The 25167-nt window shown below is 44.0% G+C and overlaps 1 protein-coding gene across 2 annotated transcripts in view; it reads left to right on the top strand.

The window, feature by feature from the left end:
• PDS5A (PDS5 cohesin associated factor A) overlaps positions 1 to 25167 on the top strand; it is a 172892-nt gene that overhangs the window by 74999 nt on the left and 72726 nt on the right. For both annotated transcript variants that reach the window (XM_074951525.1, XM_074951526.1), the window contains exons 7-11: positions 233 to 313; positions 2806 to 2946; positions 9662 to 9777; positions 19709 to 19803; positions 22775 to 22920. In XM_074951525.1, coding sequence (XP_074807626.1) covers positions 233 to 313; positions 2806 to 2946; positions 9662 to 9777; positions 19709 to 19803; positions 22775 to 22920 — 579 coding nt within the window. The remainder of the gene's footprint in view (positions 1 to 232; positions 314 to 2805; positions 2947 to 9661; positions 9778 to 19708; positions 19804 to 22774; positions 22921 to 25167) is intronic.

Consider the following 25167-nt stretch of genomic DNA (forward strand, 5'->3'; position numbering starts at 1 on the left):
TTTTGAAGTGTCTTTGAAATGTTTTTAGCATATTCTAAATCTGGAGCTGTGTAATTAAATTAACATTATGGAGCTTTGGTAGTTTTGAGAATAAGTAGACTGGTTTTATAAGATCCCTTTCTAAAAACATGTTAGTTCATGGTTTTGTTTAAAAGAAAAAAAAATTAAAAGATGCCTTTTAAAGTAAACTGTATCCCTTTTAAGTTTGATTTTTCTCCTTTCTTTATTCCAGAACCTTAATAAACAAGCATTTGATCTTGCAAAAGTCTTGTTGAAAAGGACTGTCCAGACTATTGAACCATGTATCGCCAATGTATGTAACATTAATATGCATTAATATACTCTCTGTATAACTCCAGTTACCTACTAATTGTTTGTTTGAAGTAGTCAATACTATAATAGGTACATTTTGTAACACAATCACAAAATATTATCCTTATTTTCAAATTAAGGTAAATGTTTTTAAAAAAAAAAAAAGTTGGTATCTATTAATTTCCATGTTAAAGAAATAGGTCAGGAGTTTGAAGCTTTTAGAGGCCTAATAAGTGAAGAAATCACTTAACTTTATCCAGGTAGGTCTAAAGTTAAGCATCTAACTCCACATTGTAAAAAATAAGTGGCCTGACTTTCAAATGTACCAAGCACCCAAGACTTCTGTTTAAATCAAGGGAGTTGTGAATGCTCCATACCTTTTGAAAATCTGAATTTTTCTTATATATTTTGCCTAGTTTTAGGCTTAAATGTATAAAACTATGCGACTTCTTTACTTATTTTAATATGCTGTACATGGTTAAGATACTGATGCTTCAAAAAAGTCTGGGAAAAATGTAACACAGTTTAGGCAGTCTTTTTTTATTCTTAGTAGTAGTACTCTATTAGCACTTGCAGCATTTTCCCTAGGGTTGCTGACTTTCTGATTTGCAGAAAACTGAGCACCCTTGCCCCACCTCTTCCCCAAGGCCCTTTCCCTGCTCCCTCCATTCCCCCCCTCCCTCTGTCACTCGCTCTCCCCCACCTTGGCTCACTTGCTCATTTTCACTGGGCTGGGACAGGGGGTTGGGGGTCAGGAGGAGGTGAGGGCTATAGCTGGGGGTGTGGGCTCTGGGGTGGGGCTGGGGATGAGGGGTTTGGGGATGGTAGGGGGCTCAGGGCTGGGGCATGGGGTTGGAGTGTGTGGGGGGTGAGGGCTCCGGCTGGGGCTGCAGGCTCTGGGGTGGGGCTGAGGGGCTTAGGGTGCCAGAGGGGGCTCCAGGCTGGGGCCAAGGGGTTCAGAGTGCAGGATGGGGTGTGGGATACAGGCTCTGGGAGGGAGTTTGGGTACAGGAGGGGGCTCAGGGCCGGGGCATGGGGTTGGGGTGCAGGAGGGGGCTCAGGGCTGGGGCAGGTGGTTGGGGCATGGGCTCCGGGCAGCGTTTACCTCAGGCAGCTCCTGAAGCGGCCGGCATGTCCCTGTGATCCCTCGGTGCAGGGGCGGCCAGGGAGGCTCCGCATACTGCCCCTGTCCCGAGCGCTGGCTCTGCAGCTCCCACTGGCCAGGAATTGCGGAGTTGGTGCTCGGGGCAGAGGCAGCATGTGGAGCCTCTCTGGGCACCCTGTATCTAGGGACTCCAGGGAAGTGCCGGCTGCTTCCAGGAACCGCGTGGAACCAGGGCAGGCAGGGGAGCCTGCCTTAGCCCCGCTGCACCACTGACTGGACTTTTAACTGCCCGGTCAACAGTGCTGACTGGACTGCCAGAATCCCTTTTCGACTGGGCATTCTGGTCGAAAACCAGATGCCTGGCAACCCTAATTTTCCCCCTTCTGGGTGTTTTACAAATATTGACTAATCCTGTAGCAGCACTGTGAGGTATGTATTTATTAGCTCCATTTTACAGATGAACAGTAAAACCCATGGCAGAGAAATGAAATGATTTAGATCTATTTTTTTTCTGGTTAGTTATGGTTTAATCTAAAATAGTTAATTCTGTTTAGTATGTATATCATAAGGTTATGTAATCAGTATTGCCAACCCCAAACATTTTGAAAAATATATTTTAAAAAAATAATAAAATTTGGGTTCTTTTTATTTGCCTCTCAGTTTTTGAGCACTTAGGGTTCAAGTTTCCTTCCCCTCCCCAAGCAATCATGAGGGCTGGAAATTTAAAAACAAAATTCTTATATAACCTGACTCCAGGAGATGGGGTTTAAGAAAAACACCAGATATCACAGGACCCATGATAAAATCATGAGTGTTGACAACACTATAACACCATGCAATTCTTTAAGAATGAGTAGAGGTTGATAAAATCCTTTGGCTTGTTTCAGTAAGTTAGAGTACTTTTGCATGCTTGTCGATGAAAATTAGGAAGAAAAAAAAGTGACTACACCAGGTTTCCTTAACCTTTTTAAATGAAATTTTGATGGATGATCATGAATTTTAAGTTAACAATTATTTTGCTGCATATTGATTTTTAGTTTTATTAGGTTATGGAATGTTATGCTTGTTTTATCATAGGTATTTGCTTTTTAATGTACCAGATTCTCATGAATGAATTAATTAATTATGAAAGTCAGATAAATTGAATAATAATAAAAATACTGATTTTCAGACTTTCTGGGCCCAAAACCATACCACTGCAGGCAAACTCCTATTTATTTAATAATGGGTGTATTTTTGGTCCCATTTTGTTAGAATTAGTGTGTGTAGTACATGATCAGTAGAATACTTTTAAAAACCATAAAACTTCAATACTTGCATAAACAAGAAAAGTCTGCAAAGAATAACAGAATTTTTGTTTGTTTGTTTTGTGGCTGTATGTGTTTTAGTTTTTTAACCAGGTTCTGGTACTGGGAAAGTCTTCAGTAAGTGACTTGTCAGAACATGTGTTTGATCTGATACAAGAGCTCTTTGCCATAGATCCTCACTTATTGCTGTCCGTCATGCCACAGCTTGAGTTCAAACTGAAGGTAGGATACAGTGAAGTTCTTGAATTTAATACAAGTAAATGAGGAGTATGAAGTTGGGAGCCACAAACTTAAGAACTATTTCATTATTTCAGTTGATAACTTGAACACCAGCACTTTTACACTTTGCGTTATATGGCTGTTATTTTAATTTGATCAGATAGAGGGGATAGACTGGTTAAAATGGAAAACCTGAAGGTCTGTTTTAAACACCCCCTCCTCCAAAAAAAAAAAACAACCCCACACATTATTTTCTTCTGTAATAACAATAATGATGAACTCACTTGGTATTGATGTGAATGTTATAAGTACTTGTGTTTGGGATTCTTTTTTAAGTGTTGGTCCCATGTGTCTTTCACTGTGGATATGCATACGCTCATTGCACCTCAGACCAGAAGATTCTTGCTAATGGTGTCTGTTGGTCCACACCTGTGCTCTTGCTCTCCTCATGCTCTGATTAGAGAGTATAAGGGGTGGAACAGACCTTGAGGAAACTTCCTCCAGTTCTGAGGCTCCTGGGAGTTGGAGAGTCATGGATATAGAGGCTCATGGTGGGGAGGTGGCAGGCAGAAGACAGGCACTCCTGTGTCTAGGTGACTTCAAGGGGGCTATCTCTCACTCAAGAAGGCCCCTGGAAGGAAGTGGGTGTAGGGGCTCATGGGTTGGGGGGCATGCAGTTGGTGGGTGGGAGGCTCCTGAGAAGGAAAGAGGAGGGTCAGGTGGGGGTAGCAGGGCATGACCAGTGGCCAGTTTTTCTGTGCCTTGGAGGTGGCAACCCTATTTATAACTTTTAATATAAATTGAGGATCATGTTATTGTCTTGTGTGGAGTAGTGGGATGATCTAAAAATGGTTATTTGTGTTGTTGATTTTCAAATCTGCCACCTCTCAGAGCCTGGGTGGTTCCGTTAACAGAGGTGAGCCCAAAGGGGATTATGGCATGAAAAAGTTTGGGAACCACTGAGTTAGATTTTGGGCAGCCCTCTTCCCCACCTTGAGGGATCCCTCCCTTCCCAGTATGAGACTCCAGTTATGCCCGGGATTCTGGGCTTCAAGAATTGTGTCTTGCCCCCGGTTAGTGATGTCCACCAAAGGTGCCTCTAGTGCCTTGAAATAGCTCGTATGTCCTCTAAATGCAGTATCTGTTGCTCCTTCCTGCCCTGAACCTATCAAGCATGGGAGTTTAGAGTTAGGAAACATCACCTGGAGCATGCAGACCCCTTAGACATAGTCTGCAGACCCCCTGGGGTTGGTGGACCCCCCCCAGTTGAAAACCACTGCCCTCCACCCTTGAGATCAGATGACTCTTAGCACCCAATGCTGGGAAGCTTGAAAGCCCATTGAGGTCATGGTACCAACCCACAGGCTTCAAAGACTGAGATCATTTCCACTTCAGCACAATTGGCAGAAGCAGGCCCATTGGTAACGAGGAAAGAGAGGCATGAGCCTAGACCAATACGACCTCCCTTACTGGCAAAGGACGGATGACGGTCCCATACACCATCAGCATCGACGAGAGAGAGGGCTCCACATGGTACCACTGTGGAGGACATCACCATCCTGCCAGATCTGGAATCTCCCATCTTATCAGAACCAGTCTTTACAGGGGAAATCCAGACACTGTCAGTCCACAAAGGTTATGAAAGAAGCCGGTCTCCTACTCCCTCTATCAGTCTAGGTATTTCCTCATTGATGATTCCAACGGTACCACCTTTGGAGATGGAGCCCACATTTTGTTCATCGGGCAATTCTGATATGAAAGGAGGACTGTCATCACCTTCTCCCACTGGAGGTTCATACATTGGACTTCATCGTCTTCTTCGTCTTCTTCATTATTTATTATTATTAATACAGGGTATCACCACAACATCAATTTAACCATAAATTCCTCTATTATATTCAAAGGCTGAATGGTATTTATACAGCTGCTCCAAACTTGCCTTAAATGCCTAAGCAATTATAAGTAGTATCAAACACTTACAACAGGACTAGACCTATGAGCTCAAATCCACGTTGGCTGGTTCCAGCTTGGATAAGCAGACCCTAGCAGTGAACCATCTAAGAACTTGCTCTCTTATATCTTATCTATTGGACCCTACATGGCTATAGTCACTGCTTTGTGAATTCCTTTCTTTGCTAAAACCATTTATAACCACCCATATAATTGGGGCCTCTTCCCAAAGATTTTTCTCCTATCTCATCAATTACCTTGCAGGTCCAGTTTTTCAATTAAGCCACATTCCAAATCCAGTGTTTTCAGTTTAGCATGCCATATTTCAAGGCCTTTCAATGACTGCTAAACACATTTTACACAAACTGCAAAGCATATATTTTCTTTAGCCAGACTAATTTAACTCTTCGTATGATCCTACACCATGATAGGTGCAAACCTCTATCCGTACAAAGTGCTTCCCTTTGATCTGGCAGCAGCACCTAGAATGTTTACAAAAGTGCTTTCAGTAACGGCAGCACACTTCTGGCGTGACAGTTCTATTGTCTGTCCATACCTCGATTATTGACATCGGATAGGAAAGTCTCATTGGGAGGTGCATGAACCTCATCTCTGATCAATCTTTGAACATCACTGTGAATCTGCGTGAATGTAGAGAAGTCCATTTTAGCTCCAGTACAGACTATTAGACTTCATTAAAGATACTGTAGATGTGATCATGGGCAAAACTTACCTCCCCATGGACAGGTTTCAATCTGTGAACATTCTGATCAACTGGTTCAGAAAGAGCTCCCAAACAAGGGTTCGATCATGCCTTGTCCTCCAGGTCGCATAACTTCTTGCATCTATATGACACTATTGAGGAGGCTCTGACTTCACGGTCCACAAGAAAATGCTGTATGTGCCAAGCAGGCACAGTATGGACAAATTATTTATGCTTCCTCCCAGAGTATGGGACTGTCTAGCTTAGTGGCAGGACAGGTAACAGGTATGTGTAGTTTCTTTTGCTCCACCACCTCCTGAGAAGACGTGAATTATGGATATTTCCTTTGTAGGCTAGGGTGCTCATCTGGATGAACACACAGCTCAGGGAACATGCAAATCCAGGATGCATAAATCTTCTGGAACTGAGAGCAGTCTGAAAGGCCTGCAAGCAATGCAATATTATTCATTCATACCCATGTATTCAGGTGCTGTCAGACAATATGACAAATGTGTTTTATGTAAACAAGCAAGGGGGAGCAAGATCTACGCCCCTTGGCATAGTGACCTGTGGAACTGGTGTGTATGTCATCAGATTACCTTATTAGCAGTTCATCTTCTGGGAATACAGAATACCCTAGTGGACAGTCTCAACGGATAATTCTCAATGGAACATGAACAGGAGATCTACAACTCAGTAGTGAAAGACATATTCCTGCAATGGGGATATCTCCATCTTTGAATCTGCTTGCATTACAGAACAAGAAATGCACAATGTTCTGCTCCAGGGGAGCACACAATCAGAACTCCAAGGGTGCCCAAGACCATTCTGGTTCCCCCTCCTCCTCTGTCTTTCATCCTGTCCACCACTCTTTCTCAGACCACCTCACACAGGACAAGGGCAAGATCAGGCATCCAAATCTGAAGCTACTCACCTCATGGCTTAGTTGATGGGTGTCAAACTTAGAACAGAAATATCCAATAGCTGTTAAAGTCATGCTTAACAACAGCAGAAAGGAATCCACCAGAAGGTATTACTTAGCTGAGTGGTAAAGATTCTCTATTTGGGCTCAGTGTCACCAAATATCTTCAGAGGAGATGGACATTCCCACTATTTTAGACTGACCATTCACCTGGAAAACCTCTGTTTTTTCCCTTAGCTTCCTGAAAGGCTTGCTCAGAACCTTCCCTCCAATAACTAGACCTGCTCTGACATGGGATTTCAACTTGTTCCTTTCAGCTCTAGCTAAGCTACCATTTGAAGCATTAGCAACATGTTTACTTTCTCATTTATCTTCTCGATGGCCATCACTTCGGCTAGAAGGCTTGGTGAACCTGTGGCCCTTGTGGCCTATGCACTAAGTACCATTTTCCATATGGATAACGTTTCATGGAGACTGCACCTTAAGTTCATCACCAGTGTTATCTTGGACTTCTGTATGAATCAGACTGTATGCTTGCTTGTGTTTTTTCCTGAGCTGCAGACCACGAATGAGAAGCAGATATTCCATTCCCTGGACATGCGTCGGGCGTTTGGCTTTCTGTCTTCAGAGAACAAAACCCTTTAGGAGATCACCTAGGCTATTTGTGGTTCTGGCAGAATGTATGAAAGGAGAAGAGGTATCCGAGTGGATTTTGGACTGCATCTTGCTCTGTTACCAGTTATTTGATACACTCTGTACAGTGGAGGAACAAGTCACTCCGCCAGAGCAAAAGCCACTTTGGTAGCTTTGCTTCAGGAGGTGCCTCTCCTTGACATATGTAAAGCAGCCATGCGGAGTTCTATTCAGACTTTCACGAGACAGTGCCCTGGTGCAAGACTCCTCAGTTGACGCATCCTTTGGGTCCTGCAGTCATCCATCCTCCATCTTGAGTATTGCTTGTCAGTCACCGAGTGGAATACACATAGGGACCAGTACTAGAAGAAGAAAGAAAAGTTACTTACCTTGTAGTAACTGGAGTTGTTAGAGAGGCGTGTTTCCTATCTGTATTCCACTACCTGCTCTTCTTTCCCTCTGCTTCGGATCATAGACTTGATTCGCAGTACAGAAGGAACTGGAGAGGTGGTTGGTCCACACCACCCCTTCTGCCTTTGGATCGGAGCACGAGGAGAGGAAGAGCATGGGTGCAGACCAAAGGATATTGCTAGTAAGAATCTTCCTGCCTTAGGGGCATAGAACGCATATGTACCCAGAGTGGAATACAGATAGGGACCGCACATCTTAAACAACTCATTACTGTAAGGTAAGTAACCTTGCTTTTCAACTGTAATAGTCTAGCTAGTTAATACTAATTTATTTTTGTTTTATCTAACTGAGCATAAGATGACTTTTTCAAGAGCAGTATACAAAATTTTCCGTGGAACTGGATAGGTAGAGAATTTGCTCTTTGTGAGCAAGGACTTTTCATTTAGCGTAGTCAGTAAGAGATTGCAATTTAACTTTACTATGTGGAGGAAAAGAGTGTGGAGAAAGTGGGCTGATAAGTAGACAAAGGGTAGGGAAAACCGATACAAAGTATATAGTATGTTAACAAAATTTTTGTAGCACGATAAGTATTTCTAAGTTATTTATCAGTCTTATAACCAGTTAGAAAGTTACCTGACTTATCATGAAAATCCTGAGTATCAGCTGGGGAATAGCTTATTCATCCTATTTTTTTAATTGTTAACATAAAATCTGTGTGTGTTGAAATTGTGAGCACCTTAGGGCAGGTGGTGTGCCTTCTTTTATGTGTTTGGAAAGCACCTACCCCATTGTGGATACAACTGGAAATAAATATTAAATTGTGATTGTCAGAGAATAAGCACCGAGCTGCTAATGATTTTCAATAGGATTTTGGTACCTAACTTCCCTTTGAAAATTGCAGCCTAAATATTTCCTGCTTTGATAATAAACATCTGTTTCACGTCAACATTTAATTTAATAAATGTCTCAAACTTTTCCACACTCTATTTGTTAAAATACATTTTAAAATAAAAATAAACTACATCATTGACTATAAAAAGGACGTTTAAAATTACTGGAGTTATGTAGTACATAAACTACTGCATGTGTATTTTTCTTTCTAAATGAAAGAATATTTTTTTGGAAGTGGACAGCTATCCATCCAGTGACTTTTGTATGTTGGTTTAGTAGGTAACAATATGTTTGCTGTCATTTTTGTCTGATGGTCCTAATGTTATGTGACTAGAGTTAAAGAAAATCTGAGTATCATTATGGAACAATGATACAATCTTATTTTTTGCTTGAAAAACAAATTTCAATTTCATATAATTGAAAACCACCTTTCTTGCTTTATGGCTACCATCTGTATGGCTGAAGCTGACTGGATGAGACTCTCCAGAGTGTTCGTGGAGCTGTGTAATGTGTTAAATTTTGCTATTGAGCAATAGAGGTCTAAAAGTGCAGTTTTTAAAAAAAAATTGCTTAAAAATGTAATATACTACTGTTAGAAAAAAATTACGGATTTGTTGAATTTTTTTTAATGTTCTCTATCAGTTAGTCTGTTTACCGTTTTTTTGTCCCTGATTCAGGAAGGTACTTAAGCACATATGTAATTTTATCCATGTAAGGCAGTCCATTTGAAGTAATTAGGACTACTCATTCTTAAAGTTAGGCATATGCTGAAGTACCTTATAGAAGTGTGATCCTTCTGCGTATATTATATACTTATATAAATAGTCATTGGTAGGACATATTCAGAGATGTCTAGACTCCGCTATATGATAAACCTATACCAGTAATTCATTACTATAATCTATATTATTAAAATCTTCATAAAGTACAAAATAACCAAGTTATAGTAACAATGAAAAACAGATTCATGTCCAATTTTAACTGTGTTAAATGAAATTTAAAGAGTTGGAGGTTATCAGAAATTTTATTTAATTAAATTAAAATAAATATTTTAACATGGTAACTCATTGTTGGGGGATGGAGGGGTGAGGGAGTAGAGAGGAATTCTGTATTGTAACCAGTACACATATGAGAAGTCATAACTTCCTTTATAGCTGCATTTGGACAGTTAATGATTTAACGGTTTATCTATTTCTTTTTGGTTTTAGAGTAATGATGGAGAAGAGCGTTTGGCTGTTGTTCGACTTCTAGCTAAACTATTTGGCTCTAAAGATTCTGATCTGGCAACACAAAATCGTCCTCTTTGGCAATGCTTTCTTGGACGGTGAGAAAACATACAGACCAACTTCAGAATTTTTATTTTTTACAATTGCTAAGTATTCCTAATAGTGCTGTTATTAAGAAACACTTTTTTCCAGCATTTCTCTATGTTTTCAAAAGCTATAGTTAATTTGTTTTTTATTTGGGCAGGAAGATTTGTTACGCATTGTATTTGAACTTTCAGAAAGCCTTTGACAAAGTACCTAACTAAAGGCTCTTAAGCATACCAAGCTGTCATGGGATAACAGGGAAGGTTGTCTCTTGGATCAGTAACTGGTTAAAAGACAGGTTTCAGAGTAACAGCCGTGTTAGTCCGTATTCGCAAAAAGAAAAGGAGTACTTGTGGCACCTTAGAGACTAACCAATTTATTTGAGCATGAGCTTTCATGAGCTACAGCTCACTTCATCGGATGCATAAAGTGGAAAATACAGTGAGGAGATCTATATACACACAGACCATGCAAAAATGGATGTTTACCATACACATTGCAAGGAGAGCGACCACTTAAGACGAGCCACCACCAGCAGGAGAGTGGGGTGGGGGGAGAGAAAACCTTTTGAAGTGATAATCAAGGTGGGCCATTTCCAGCACATTTCCAGGAGTTAACAAGAACGTCTGATTTCAGAGTAACAGCTGTGTTAGTCTGTATTCGCAAAAAGAAAAGGAGTACTTGTGGCACCTTAGAGACTAACCAATTTATTTGAGCATAAGCTTTCGTGAGCTACAGCTCACTTCATCGGATGCATACTGTGGAAAGTGTAGAAGATCTTTTTATACACACAAAGCATGAAAAAATACCTCCTCCCACCCCACTCTCCTGCTGGCAATAGCCCATCCAAAGTGATCACTCTCCTCACAATGTGCATGATAATCAAGGTGGGCCATTTCCAGCACAAATCCAGGGTTTAACAAGAACGTCGGGGGGGGGGGGGAGTAGGAAAAAACAAGGGGAAATAGGTTACCTTGCATAATGACTTAGCCACTCCCAGTGTCTATTCAAGCCTAAGTTAATTGTATCCAATTTGCAAATGAATTCCAATTCAACAGTTTCTCGCTGGAGTCTGGATTTGAAGTTTTTTTGTTGTAATATAGCAACTTTCATGTCTGTAATCGCGTGACCAGAGAGATTGAAGTGTTCTCCGACTGGTTTATGAATGTTATAATTCTTGACATCTGATTTGTGTCCATTTATTCTTTTACGTAGAGACTGTCCAGTTTGACCAATGTACATGGCAGAGGGGCATTGCTGGCACATGTTGGCATATATCACATTGGTAGATGTGCAGGTGAACAAGCCTCTGATAGTGTGGCTGATGTTATTAGGCCCTGTGATGGTGTCCCCTGAATAGATATGTGGGCACAGTTGGCAACGGGCTTTGTTGCAAGGATAGGTTCCTGGGTTAGTGGTTCTGTTGTGTGGTATGTGGTTGCTGGTGAGTATTTGCTTCAGGTTGGGGGGCTGTCTGTAGGCAAGGACTGGCCTGTCTCCCAAGATTTGTGCGAATGTTGGGTCATCCTTCAGGATAGGTTGTAGATCCTTAATAATGCGTTGGAGAGGTTTCACCCTGACCACACCACACGATCCATCGTCTACAGCCAAGCTCTGCGATACAACCGCATTTGCTCCAACCCCTCAGACAGAGACAAACACCTACAAGATCTCTATCAAGCATTCTTACAACTACAATACCCACCTGCGGAAGTGAAGAAACAGACTGATAGAGCCAGAAGAGTTGCCAGAAGTCACCTACTACAGGACAGGCCTAACAAAGAAAATAACAGAACGCCACTAGCCATCACCTTCAGCCCCTAACTAAAACCCCTCCAACGCATTAATAGGGGATGGGATATTGCCAGCAGGAGAGTGGGGTGGGAGGAGATATTTTTTCATGCTTTGTGTGTATAAAAAGATCTTCTACACTTTCCACAGTATGCATCCGATGAAGTGAGCTGTAGCTCACGAAAGCTTATGCTCAAATAAATTGGTTAGTCTCTAAGGTGCCACAAGTACTCCTTTTCTTTTTGCGAATACAGACTAACACAGCTGTTACTCTGAAATCAGACGTTCTTGTTAACTCCTGGAAATGTGCTGGAAATGGCCCACCTTGATTATCACTTCAAAAGGTTTTCTCTCCCCCCACCCCACTCTCCTGCTGGTGGTGGCTCGTCTTAAGTGGTCGCTCTCCTTGCAATGTGTATGGTAAACATCCATTTTTGCATGGTCTGTGTGTATATAAATCTCCTCACTGTATTTTCCACTTTATGCATCCGATGAAGTGAGCTGTAGCTCACGAAAGCTCATGCTCAAATAAATTGGTTAAGTCTCTAAGGTGCCACAAGTACTCCTTTTCTTTTTTGGTTAAAAGACAGGAAACAAAGGATAGGAATAAATGGTCAGTTTTCAGAATGGAGAGAAGTAAATAGCCTTGTCCTCCAGGGAGCAGTACTGGGACCATGCTGTTCAACATATAGTCATAGATGATCTGGAAAAAGGGGTAAATAGTGAGGTGGCAAATTTTGCAGACATTACAAAATGACTTAACATCGTTAAGTCCAAAGCAGACTGTGAAAAGGTACAAAGGGATTTCACAAAACTGGGTGACTGGATAACAAAAGGGCAGATGAAATTCAGTGTTGATCAATGCAAAGTAATGCATATTGGAAAACATAATCCCAACTATACGTACAAAATGATGGGGTCTAAATTAGCTGTTAACTCCAAGGTCTCTTTCTTGAGTGGTATTGTGGATAGTTCTCTGAAAACATCTGTTCTTCTTTGAGTGCTTGCTCATGACGATTCCTTCTAGGTGTGTGCGCACCCATGTGCACAGTTGTCGGAGACCTTTGCTGTTTGAAGAGCCTGGGAAAATCTGACATAAAAGAGAAGTGTTGCATCTGTAAGAACTTTCGTCCCAGGACGCAGAAAGAACGCAAAACTCACTTGATGGCCGTCCTCATGGAGACCGCTCTATGTCCGGCCTCGGAGCCGGCCCAGCCAGATACAATACCCAATACTTCAGCCTCGGTGTGCAGTGCACCCCTGGCACTGGGCTTGTCCCACCACTGGTTCCCTTTGCTGGTACCTAAGAAGAAGGCTAAGAAGAGGGACCCGACGCCAAGCAAGCCGGATCAAGGAGCGTTGGGCAAAGCACCCTGCTCGGGCTGCCCGCCCACACCAGAGCTGCAAGGGGGATCTGCCCCAGGGAGTACCACCCCCCCTCAGGGACCCGCCACCCACTGTGGGGAGTGGTAGGGGACCCAGGCTGATGGCACAGGTGACGCTCTCTCAACTCCCGGTGCCCGGAGAGCAGGAAGCGCTCCCGCCGCAACTGGTACTGCGTGCAGTGATGGACCTGCTAAGGCTCCCCGCGAGGGCAAGCCCACTATGAGGGTCTTGCACAAGACAAGCGAGCGCCATTGGTCTCCGGAACCAAAGCAGAGCCCTGTGTTGCCATGCCCTTGGTCTCCGCATCAGCCCAGGTCACCAGTTCGCCTTTACGGGTCGTAGACACTGTGCTCCTGGTCTCCACCCTTGCACCGGGACTCACCTAGAGAGAGACGCTGCTTGTCCCACAGTCAGCACCAGTTGTATTTGTGCCAATGGTCAACGTGACCAAGACCTCAGGGATGCTCCCCAGCTCAGCGTCGCTCTCCCTGCTCCTGGAACTGGTCGGACCGTTCCCAGCACGAGTCACCTGCCGCAACAGTTAGCCGCCAGATCCAGCTCTCGATGACCCCACCCTGGTCATCAGAGGAGGAGGACTTCTCCAGCACAGAGAGGGAGTTTAGCGCACCCCCCCGCCTAGGCAGCAGCATGACTGGGCTCCGGAAGGTACATTCGCTGTGGTGATGCCAACTTGGCAGCAGGGCCAGTGGCCGACACGATGGCCCTATTGGAGTGCCTGGGGCGTGCCTGTCATGCTGTTGCCGCAATCCTGCCAGTCCTCGATCGCCACATTGGACAAAGCAAGGTTGGTATTGGTGGCACCAGGCTCGATGCAGGACGTGCCAGTGGACACGGTGGAGGAACCGGTGCCCACCCTGAGACCTCCCTGCCCAGTGGGTGACGATGCCCCAGGCCCTCCCCCGATGCCTCCAGTCATTCTCCTCCTCTCCGGACGAGGCAGTGGCGGGGCCCTCCAAGGCTAGTCCACTGGATGACTTCAAGGAGTATCATGCACTGCTCTGTCAGGTGGCCACTAACTTGGGCTCAAAGCGGAGGAAATGGCGGAGCTGGTGAACACATTGTTCAACCTGCTTTCCGTGTCCACCCCAGCATGGGTCACACTCCCGGTGCACAAAGGGGTCCTGAATATTGCCCCGTCTCCATCCCGCCCACTTCTAAGAGGGCGGAAAAGAAGTATTTTGTCCTTGCTAAGAGATTTGAATACTTGCACACCCACCTGCCCCCGTGGTCATCGATCATATCGGCAGCCATTTAAAAGGGCCAACAGGGATCAGCCAGTTCCATCCCTAAGAATAAAGAGGCCAAGAGACTGGACCTGTTTGGATGCAAGATTTATTCCACGGCCAGTCTCCAGTTTCGGGTGGCGAACCATCAGGCCCTCTTGGGGCGTTGTTATTGTAACTTGTGGGATTCTCTCCTTAAGGTTATGGACACTGTGTTCCAGGAGGCGGCCCAGGAATTTGGGGCTCTGGTGGAGGAAGGTACCGTGGTAGCTTGGTGCTCCCTCCAGATGGCCTGGGTAGCCAATTCAGCTACCCGAGTGGTCGCCTCGGCAGTGATCATGTGGCGCAGTTCGAGGCTTCAGACTGCCGGCCTGTCCCAGAAGATGCAGGCCTCCATTCAGGACCTCCCGTTGGATAGTTGGGCTGTTTTCCAACCAAATGGATGCAAGACTGCATGGCCTAAAGGACACCTGAGCAACACTCTGTTCATTGGGGATGCATACTCCTCGGCCTGCACGGCAGCTGTTCCGGCCTCCCCCGCCACCAAGGCACTGGCAGCCTCGGTAGGGGCCTGCGAGGAGAAGGGATGCAGGGTTTAACTGCCGACTCCCTTCATCCACCCACTCACTGGCGTAGTCTATCCCAGTAAAACACCCTGGGGACCAGAAGCGTTCATTTTGAGGGTGCGCTTGGGAATGATGCATCTGTCACCTCCCTGGATCTGTCCTGCTTTTTCCTGAACCACCACCACCTCTTCCGTTAGGCCTGATCAAGGGTCACCTCGTACCATTGGGTGTTAGATGTAGTGTCATCAGGCTACATCCTCCACTTTACGGCCGCCCTTCCCTCCCACCTCACCTCTTCCCTGTCCTCTTCGGGGACCATTCTCACGAGCAACTTCTCGTTCAGGAGGTGGACAACCTACCGCAGCTGTAAGTGGCTGAGGAAGGAAGGTTCCTCAGGAAATGAGGGGGAAAGGGGTCTACTCCCACTATTTCCTAATCCAGAAGACGAAAGGGGGCCTACGTGTCATTCTGGACCTGCAATGACTCAACAAATACCTCAAGAAGTCAAAGTTTCTCAAGATATCCCTGGCCTCCATCATTCCCTCCCTAGATCCTGGCGACTGGTACGCCGAAAGATGCTTGTTTCCATACCTCTGTCTTCCGAGGACACAAGCGTTCCTGTGCTTCATGGTGGGCCAGCACCATTTCCAGTTTATGGCACTCCCCTTTGGCCTATCCTCAGCTCCCAGGGTCTTTACAAAATGCATGGCCGCTATAGCCACTTACCTGAGATGCCCGGCGGTCCAGGTCTATCCTTATCTCGATGATTGGCTCATCAAGTGCAGATCGTGGGATCATGTGCAGAGCAGCCTCGATCTAAGCCTGTTAGTAAAGGAGAAGTCAACCCTTGTATTGATGCAAAGCATAGAATTCATCAGGGCAGTTCTCGACTCCATATGGGCAAGGGCGTTCTTCCCGGAGCCCCGTTTCTGAGCCATGTCGGAAGTTATCTCCCGTGTGAGGGATCATCTGCTCACCACTGCCTGTATCTGCCTAAAGTTGTTAGGTCATGTGGAGGCCTGCACATATGTGGTCTGCCATGCCCAGCTTCACCTCCGCACGTTGCAGGGATGGTTGGCATTGGTCTGCATCCCCACCAGACACGACCTGGACCTGGTAGTCAAGGTGCCGGACTCTGTCTGAGTATCCCTGGCATGGTGGCTGGATCCTGCACCTATCCTTCAGGGAATTCCCTTCATGGCCCTGTCCCTGTCGCTGACTCTGGTGTCTGATGCCTCAGACCTTGGATGGGGAGCCCACCTGGGAGAGCTCAGTAGTCAAGGCCGCTGGCCAGCGGTCGACTGCTCCCTCCATTTAATTGTCAAGGAGCTCAGGGTGATTTGCCAGGCCTGCCAGGCTTTTCGATCCCAGTTGCAGGGCAAGGTGGTTCATTTCCTGACAGACACCACCACTGCGATGTTTTATGTCAACAAGTAAGGCAGAGCCAGATCCTCAGCCCTTTGCCAAGTAGCCCTCCAACTCTGGGACTTCTGTGTGCAACATGCCATTCATCTTGTGGCAACGCACCTCCCTGGAGCCAGGAATGTTCTGGTGGATCACCTTAGCAGGACCTTCTCGTCTCACCACAAGTGGTCTCTCCACCCTGAGGTGGTCAACAAGATTTTTCGAAAGTGGGGGTCTCCCCGGGTGGACCTGTTTGTGACTTGCCAGAACACAAAGTGCCACCAGTTCTGCTCATTCTGGGGGCATGACAGGTACTCCCGGCCTTTCTGCTTCCATAGTCGGGGGCTCTGATGTACGCTTTCCCGCTGGTGCCGTTGCTCCACAGGGTCCTCATGAAAGTCAAGCAGGACAGGGCCAAGGTTGTACTCATCGCCCCAGCTTGGCCTCGCCAGCACTGGTTCAGTAGGCTTTTGGACCTGTCAGTGTCGGCCCTGATGCCACTGCTCCATTGGCCGGATCTCCTGTTGCAGAATCACAGCAGGCTCTTGCACCCAAACCTGGTGGTGCTGCACCTGACAGCTTGGTTGCTCCCTGGCTGAGTTCTGAGGAGCAGGAGTGCACGACCTGAGTCCAGCAGGTCCTTCTGGGAAGCAGAAATCCCTCCACTAGGGCCACTTATATGGCCAAATGGAAACGTTTTATATGCTGGGCTTTGACCCGGGGGATTAGGCTTGCACAGGCCTCGCTGCAGCTGATCCTGTACTGCCTTGCGCATCTTAAATTTCAGGGTTGTCCCTTTCATCTGTTAAGGTCCACTTGGTTGCTGTAATCGCCTTTCAACCTCCATTGCAGGGAAGGTCGGTCTTCATGCATGGCATGACGGTCTGGTTCCTGCAGATTCTGGAGTGACAACCCTCGAGCCTGGGATCCTTTCCCTCTGTGGGACCTTAACCTGGTGGTCACGCAGCTCATGCAAGTCCCCTTCGAGCTCTTGGCGTCCTGTTCTCTTTTCCTACTATCCTGGAAGAAGTTGTTCCTGGTGGCAATAACTTCTGCATGGAGGGTTTCCGAGATTAGGACGCTCACCTCAGAACCACTGTATACCATGTTCTTCAAGGACACGGTCCACCTGCGGCCACACCCGGCTTTCCTGCCCAAGGTGGTTTCACATGAGCCAGGACATATTCTTGCCAGTCTCCTGTCTAAAACCTTATAAGTCTGAGGAGGAGCATAGATTGCATTCACTGGACATCAGGAGACTGCTGGCCTTCTACATCAAGAGGACCAGTCCATTTCGTAAATTGACTCAGTTGTTCGTCGCTCTGGCAGATAGGATAAAGGGTTGTCTGGTGTCTATCCAGAGAATTTCATCTTGGATCACCTCCTGCATCCATTTCTGCTATGATTCCGCTGGCAATTGTCACTGTTCACTCAGCTAGAGCACAAGCCTCTTTGTCGGCCTTCCTGGCCCAAGTGCCCTTTCAGGACATCTGCAAGGCCACTACCTGGCCGTCCATTCACACGTTCACTACCCCTTACCTAACAAGCTTGAGACGATGCTGGCTTCGGTAGAGCAGTGCTGCAAGCCGCACAACCGTGAACTCTGAGCCCACCAGCAGGGATACTACTTGTTAGTCACCTAGAGTGGAATTGACGTGAAGAAGTACTCGAAGAAAAAAAAACGGTTACCCACCTTTTCGTAAGTGTTGTTCTTTGAGATGTGTTGTTCATGTCCATTCCATTACCCGCCCTACTACCCCTCTGTCAGAGTTGCCAGCAAGAAGGAACTGAGAGGGCGTAGGGCTAGCGGCACCTGATATACCGCCGCATGAGCATGGCACTCTAGAGGGCGCCACAGCTGTCCCTACAGATACCGCTAAGGCAGAAGTCTCCGACTGTGCATGTGGGCACACGCACACCTAGAATAGAATGGACATGAGCAACATATCTTGAAGAATAACAGTTACAAAAAGGTGGGTAACCATTTTTTCAATGTGCAGCGGCAGACAAAAAAGCTAACAATATTAGAAACCATTAGGAAAGGGTTAGATAAGACAGTAAATATCATAATGACACTATGTAAATCCATCCACACCTTGAAAACACCATGCAGTTCTGGTTGCCCCATCTCAGAAAAGATATATTAGAACTGGAAAAGGTACAGTGAAGGTCAACAAAAATAATAAGGGGAATGAAACAGCTTCCATATGAGGAGAGATTAAAAAGACTGAGAAAAGAGATAACAAAACGGGGTATGATAGAGGTCTATATAAAATCATGAATGGTGTGGAGAAAGTGACAACACAAGAAATGGGTCACCCAATGAAATTAATAGGCAGCAGTTTAAAACAAACAAAAGGAGGTGGTACTTCACACAACGCACACTAAACCTGTGGAACTCAGTGCCGGGGATGTTGTGAAGGTCAAAACTGTACCTCGATTTAAAAAAGAATTAGAAAAGTTCCTGGAGGATAAGTCCATCAATGACTATTAGCCAAGATGGTCAGCCGCATGCTCTGAATGTCCCTAAGCCTCTGACTGCCAGATGCCAGGACTGGACAATGGGGATGAATCACCTATTCTGTTCATTCCCTTTGAAACATCTGGCATTGGATACTTTTAGAAGACAGGATATTGGGGTAGATGGACCATTGGTCTGACCCAGTATGGTCATTCTTATGTTTTTATGATTTCCATTAAATAGTTTTAAAATAGGGAATCTTTGATCCATGTTAAGTGTTTTAGAACAGAAATAATTGAAAGTTAAGTTGCAAAGAGATTGCCTTAAGACCAGGAATTGGTCTTAGATCCAAAATATAAGAGCCTTGTTTATGATGGTGCATTAAGTTATACCTAAAAGCATCTTTTCAATGTATTTATTAAATACCTCCGATACAATACTTCACTCTCCCTAGACATTTGTATATGCTTTTGTTGGTGGGTTTTTTTGTGTGTTCGCAAGTCCACATGCGCTTTTTTTTTTTTTTTTTTAAAGTAAATAGCAATTTAAAATCATAGAATCATAGAATATCAGGGTTGGAAGAGCCCTCAGGAGGTCATCTAGTCCAATACCCTGCTCAAAGCAGGACCAATCCCCAACTAAATCATCCCAGCCAAGGCTTTGTCAAGCCGGGCCTTAAAAACCTCTAAGGATGGAGATTCTACCACCTCCCTAAGTAACCCATTCCGGTGCTTCACCACCCTCCTAGTGAAATAGTATTTCCTAATATCCAAATGCAACATTATATTAGAGGATTCTTATTTTCAACACTCCAAGGGTGTAATCTTGGCCCTATTTAAGTGTATTATTGCTATCCTGATACTTTTTGCCCCCTTTTTTTCCCACAAGAAGCATTTTGAGCTTTACATTTTTGAAAACCTAATGGAGATTAAGACAAATTCTATTTTATGTATTATTTTGTACTCTAAAATTATTTTTATGCAGTTGACGTAACAATAACACGTTCTCAACATACTTATGTGACGATGTAAAGAGTAACATTAATTTTTAAAGATAATCCAAAAATTAACATGCATTATTTTCCATTCTCTAGATTTAATGATATCCATGTCCCTGTGAGATTAGAAAGTGTGAAATTTGCCAGTCATTGTTTAATGAACCATCCGGATTTAGCAAAAGACCTCACCGGTAAGATGCATAATTCAAAGTTTAAAATAATTTTTGTCTGAGGGAGGCAATTGTTTCAAGTACATAGCAATATGTTTCTGAAATATGTTAAGACCGGACTTGACCGTGCTGGATGGGGAGTACTAAGGCATTCATTTAAGGTAGATTTTCCTGTAGAAGGCAAGAGAGAGTTTTTTAAAAGTAGGCATTTTACATTGGGTATGTTTTGATGCCAGCCTTATAGAACAAAGGTGGTCCAATTAAAATTATCCTATGTAGAATTAGTTTTAACCTCATCATCTCAAATTTTGATGAAATCTTGGCCCTGACAGAGCAGGTTAACCATTGGTTTCAGAGTAGTTCAGAGCCGTGTTAGTCCGTATTCGCAAAAAGAAAAGGAGTACTTGTGGCACCTTAGAGACTAACCAATTTATTTGAGCATAAGCTTTCGTGAGCTACAGCTCACTTCATCGGATGAATCTCACGATGCTCACAAAAGCTTATGCTCAAATAAATTGGTTAGTCTCTAAGGTGCCACAAGTACTCCTTTTCTTTTTTCAGGTTAACCATTGAGCATGTGGAATGGGATTTTCAGAAGTACTCAGCATTTTCCTAACTCTGCTTCTGTTGATCCACAAAATCCCACCCATGATCTAAAGATTAAATTCCTCCTGCAGACCAGCATTATAGCCAGTTTTAAATTGTGAAAGTTGGAAAGCAGGGATGGAAGAACATAACACAAAGACCAGTTACATCCTTTGGCATATTTTCATTTTTCAGTCCCCTTTGCCCCACACTCCTTTTTTTTTTAATACCATAATCATATGGTATGTGCTCAGCATGCTTGGTCTCATTTTCAGTGGTGATGAGCACCAATAGATCCCACTGACTTCAGTAGGAACTGAATGCTCGGAACACTGAAAGTCGGGACACTTACCAGATTTTTTTCCCCTTAAACCAGATGTTTGAGTAATTGCTAAAGGTGAATGAGCAGATTTTTATAAAGTAGGCAAATAGGTCTGTATTTTCCTTTTTTTTAAATGGTTCACGTATTTTGGAAATGTGGACTAAGGCATTATTGCTGAGACTCAATTTGTGCCCACAGTATTGTGGAATCTCTGGAAAATATTAGTTTTGCTTGTCTTCACCTGCTAGTATTGATGCACCAGACTATGGGTTAGTCTACACTAACGCTGTAAATCGATCTGAGTAACACTAGTTCATTTATGCAAGTTACGTAACTGAAATCGACATAATTTAGGACGACTTCCAGTGGTGTCTACACCACGCTACATCAATGAGAGACGTTCTTTCATTGACATAGCTTCTACCAGTTGGGGAGGTGGAGTACAGATGTTGATGGGAGAGTGCTCGCCCTTTGACTTAGCATGTCTTCACCAGGCCCGCTAAATCAACTCTGCTGCTTCGATCACAGCAGTGCCGATTTAGCTGGTAGTGTAGACATGGCTTATGTTTTGCTGTTCAGACATCTGTATTCTTCGGCAGGTCTCTTCTTAGGCCATATCTATGTTATGGGAACTATAGTAGCATAGCTACAGTGCCATAGCTGTACCACTGTAATCCTGTGGTGTAGACAAAGACTATAGCAGTGAAAGGGGTATTTTCATCATTGTAGGAACTCCACCTCCCTGAGCAATGGTAGCTAGGTTGGATGGAGGAATGTTTCTGTTGTTCTAGCTTCATTTACACCAGGGACTAGATTGGCATAACTGTGGTGCTTAGATGTGGATTTTCCATAGCCCTGAGCAATGTCAATCTAAGATTTAAATGTAAACCAGACCTCAGTAGTAATCATTGGAAAGATATATTCTAAGTATTTTAGGTAAAGGAATATAAGTGGGGGTCTTAAGGTAAAATTGTTCAAGTTTATATGTGGTCTGATTAGAGAGATGTCGGTTGTGACTCCGCAGTTAAGTTTGCATTGTGATTTGCAGCTAAAGCAGGAAATAAATCCTTTAATTTCTATTCACTGTTTCTCTAGAATTTTATAAAAAAGGGATTAGTAGGTTGGCTAGTAGTTTAGAGAATACTAACTTTTCACCTTTGGAAACTCTCTGGTTCAGATATGGTTTAAGTTGTAACTGTAAATGAGTTTGATCTCATGAGGGTCTACTGGATATTGGCCAGTTCCACACATACACTACATAATTTGAGCTGTGTTGTGGCCTGTTGAGTCTATATTTGATGTACTCAAGTAGTCCATAAATACTAGATGACACAATGGCCCTGTAACAATTTTCAAGTAATCATTACAGTGAAACAGCAAAAAAAATTCTTGTTAAAAGGTATCTAACTATAAAGTCATAAAATCAATATAGTCTGTTTAAATAGACTGTTTTAAAGATTCTGATATGTATTTTGAAGAACTGGTAACTCTCAGGGAGCTGTTGCAGAATGTTGTTGCAAATCCATTTTTTCCCCAAAAAAATATACTGTAAAGGACTTTTCTACAAGATTTTTTTATATTAATGCATTAAGGCAAAGATAGGATTTTGATGATGATTTCTATATTTAGATATTAATGATGCTATTTAAATTGACAGAAGATTGCACTATGACTAAAATAAAATCCTTAATTTAGTCTGCTGTGATGGATCATGCTTCTGTGAAATAATGCTCCCTCAAGGCTTTATAGAACAGTGTGTTACAAACATCATAATCTAAAATATTGAGGAACAGTGAGCTGAGTTTCAGCCTTAACTTGGAATTTTGTCATTTTTGACTCAAACAAATCTTTAATGATTTATAACATTTTTAGTGTATTACTTATATTGTAAACACCTTGGGACTGAGAATTATTATATACAATTTTATGTACAGTAGTTGATATAGTTGTACATTTTGACTGAGGTTTGTGTAGTTGTTTTAATTTTCCTTATAAACTGTCATTTGTTGTGCATCTGCAACAAAAGCACTTGAGTATACTTTTCATGGTAATTGATTTTATTTTATTTTTTTTAAATTATAACAGAGTACTTGAAGGTTAGATCACATGACCCAGAAGAAGCTATTCGACATGATGTCATTGTTACAATTATAACTGCTGGGAAGAGAGACCTTTCTTTAGTCAATGACCAGCTACTTGGCTTTGTAAGGGAAAGAACACTAGATAAACGGGTAAGGTATAATATTTTATTTGCAGTAATTTCCACCTTTAAATCATAGAATATCAGGGTTGGAAGGGACCTCAGGAGGTCATCTAGTCCAACCCCCTGCTCAAAGCAGGACCAATCCCCAACTAAATCATCCCCGCCAGGGCTTTGTCAAGCCTGACCTTAAAAACCTCAAAGGAAGGAGATTCCACCACCTCCCTAGGTAACCTATCCCAGTGCTTCACCACCCTCCTAGTGAAAAAGTTTTTCCTAATATCCAACCTAAACCTCCCCCACTGCAACTTGAGACTATTAGTCCTTGTTCTGTCATCTGCTACCACTGAGAACAGTCTAAATCCATCCTCTTTGGAACCCCCTTTCAGGTAGTTGAAAGCAGCTATCAAATGCCCCCTCATTCTTCTCTTCTGCAGACGAAACAATCCCAGTTCCCTCAGCCTCTCCTCATAAGTCATGTGTTCCAGTCCCCTAATCATTTTTGTTGCCCTCCGCTGGATGTTTTCCAATTTTTCCACATCCTTCTTGTAGTGTGGGGCCCAAAACGGGACACAGTACTCCAGATGAGGCCTCACCAAATAGAGGGAATGATCACGTCCCTCGATCTGCTGGCAGTGCCCCTACTTATACAGCCCAAAATGCCGTTAGCCTTCTTGGCAACAAGGGCACACTGTTGGTTCCTGTCCAACCTGAATCTTCTATGCATTGAGGATATAGGTTACAGTTTTGCGCAGTTAATTAGAACAGTGGTTTCCAAACTTTTTTGATCGTGCACCCTTATCAGTAAAAATTTTTTGAGCACGCACCCCTAATATATGTATATTTATTTATGTATAAATTATATACATGTACTACTGTACTAATATATTGTGTAAATTATAAAACATACACAAAAAATAGAAATTAAAAAGCGATGAGATAAAGATGAAATAAACTATTTTTAAAATAATGTTTTTTATTTATTAACAGTACGAAAAACCTTTTTGCTCTCGCTAAAAAAAATTATTAATAATTTTAGTGAGAGCAATGTGATTGAATATGCTTTATTATTTTTGAAAATCTTGGTTTAACACTTTGTGATATAGCAGGCGCTCAGGGTGGGGTGCAGGGTCTGGGAGGGAGTTAGGGTGCGGCGGGGCGCTCAGGGTGGGGGTGTGGGGTCTGGGAGGAAGTTAGAGTGTGGGAGGGCGCTCAGGGTTGGGGTGCAGGAGGAGGCTCAGGGCTGGGGCAAGCAGGAGGTACAGAGCACTTACCTGGGACAGCTCCTGTTTGGTGCAGGGTGTGTGGAGGTGGCTCTGCGCAGTACAGCATCACCCCCATGGCCATGATTCTGGCAGCCATGATTCTGGGAGCTGTCCCCCCTCCCCCCGGGGCAGGCAAGGCCACCTGGAACGCAGGGGCTAAGGGGTCCCCGGGGCCCTGGCCTGCGGCTCTAAAGCCCCTTTCAGAATGTGGCCCTGAGAGCTTGGGCTGGAGGACTCAAGAGGAGCAGGGGCAGCCATGTAGCCAGCAGCTGGAGAGAAGTGGCGCTGGAGGACTCAGGGCCGTGCCCCCCCCCCCTTTTTTTTTCCCCCTCCAGCGTTGCTCCTCCTGCCGCACTGCCCTTTTGCTCCGGCGGCGCTCCTCCTGCTGCGCCCCCCCAGTCGATCATCTTGTGCACCCCCGGGGTGCACGCACCCCACTTTGGAGACCACTGAATTAGAATGCAGTGGCTACATTAATTCTCGCTAGAAGGCAGACTGTTGAAATGCAGGCAATGTGTCTGAGCAGGGGCTATATATCAGGGAAATGAGATCATTATTCTGCCAGGAATATTGTGAATTTCACCATCAGCTCCTCACTAGCCAGAGGTCTGACAGTGTGATTGGCCTAAAGGAATCAGGCACCCTCCCAGAAACTTGTCAGTGAAGACTAACTTCAGCTCTAGATGGGGTTTCTTTATGGGAGTCATCTCTGAAAAGAGCTTAATGGACTTAAATTCTGGGAAAAATAAAAATTGACAGCTGACTGGAAATGGCTACAAAGCACACACAACTATTTGAGGTAAACAGTAGTATAACATGGTGTTTTTAAAAGGCTTTCACTCCTGTGTATTTTAGTTGTCTTTCAAAGTGAGTAGGGAGACTTATATAACTTTTGTGAGCTCTCAGCATTCATCAGTTTTTTTTTAAGCTTTTGCCTTATTCTTCTATATCTGCTTGTGACTACCTCCTCATTATGAATCTAGTAATCTTTTGAGTTCTGGACACAGGCTTTA

Source organism: Natator depressus, chromosome 4, assembly GCF_965152275.1.
Source record: "Natator depressus isolate rNatDep1 chromosome 4, rNatDep2.hap1, whole genome shotgun sequence".
Classification (NCBI taxonomy): domain Eukaryota; kingdom Metazoa; phylum Chordata; order Testudines; family Cheloniidae; genus Natator; species Natator depressus.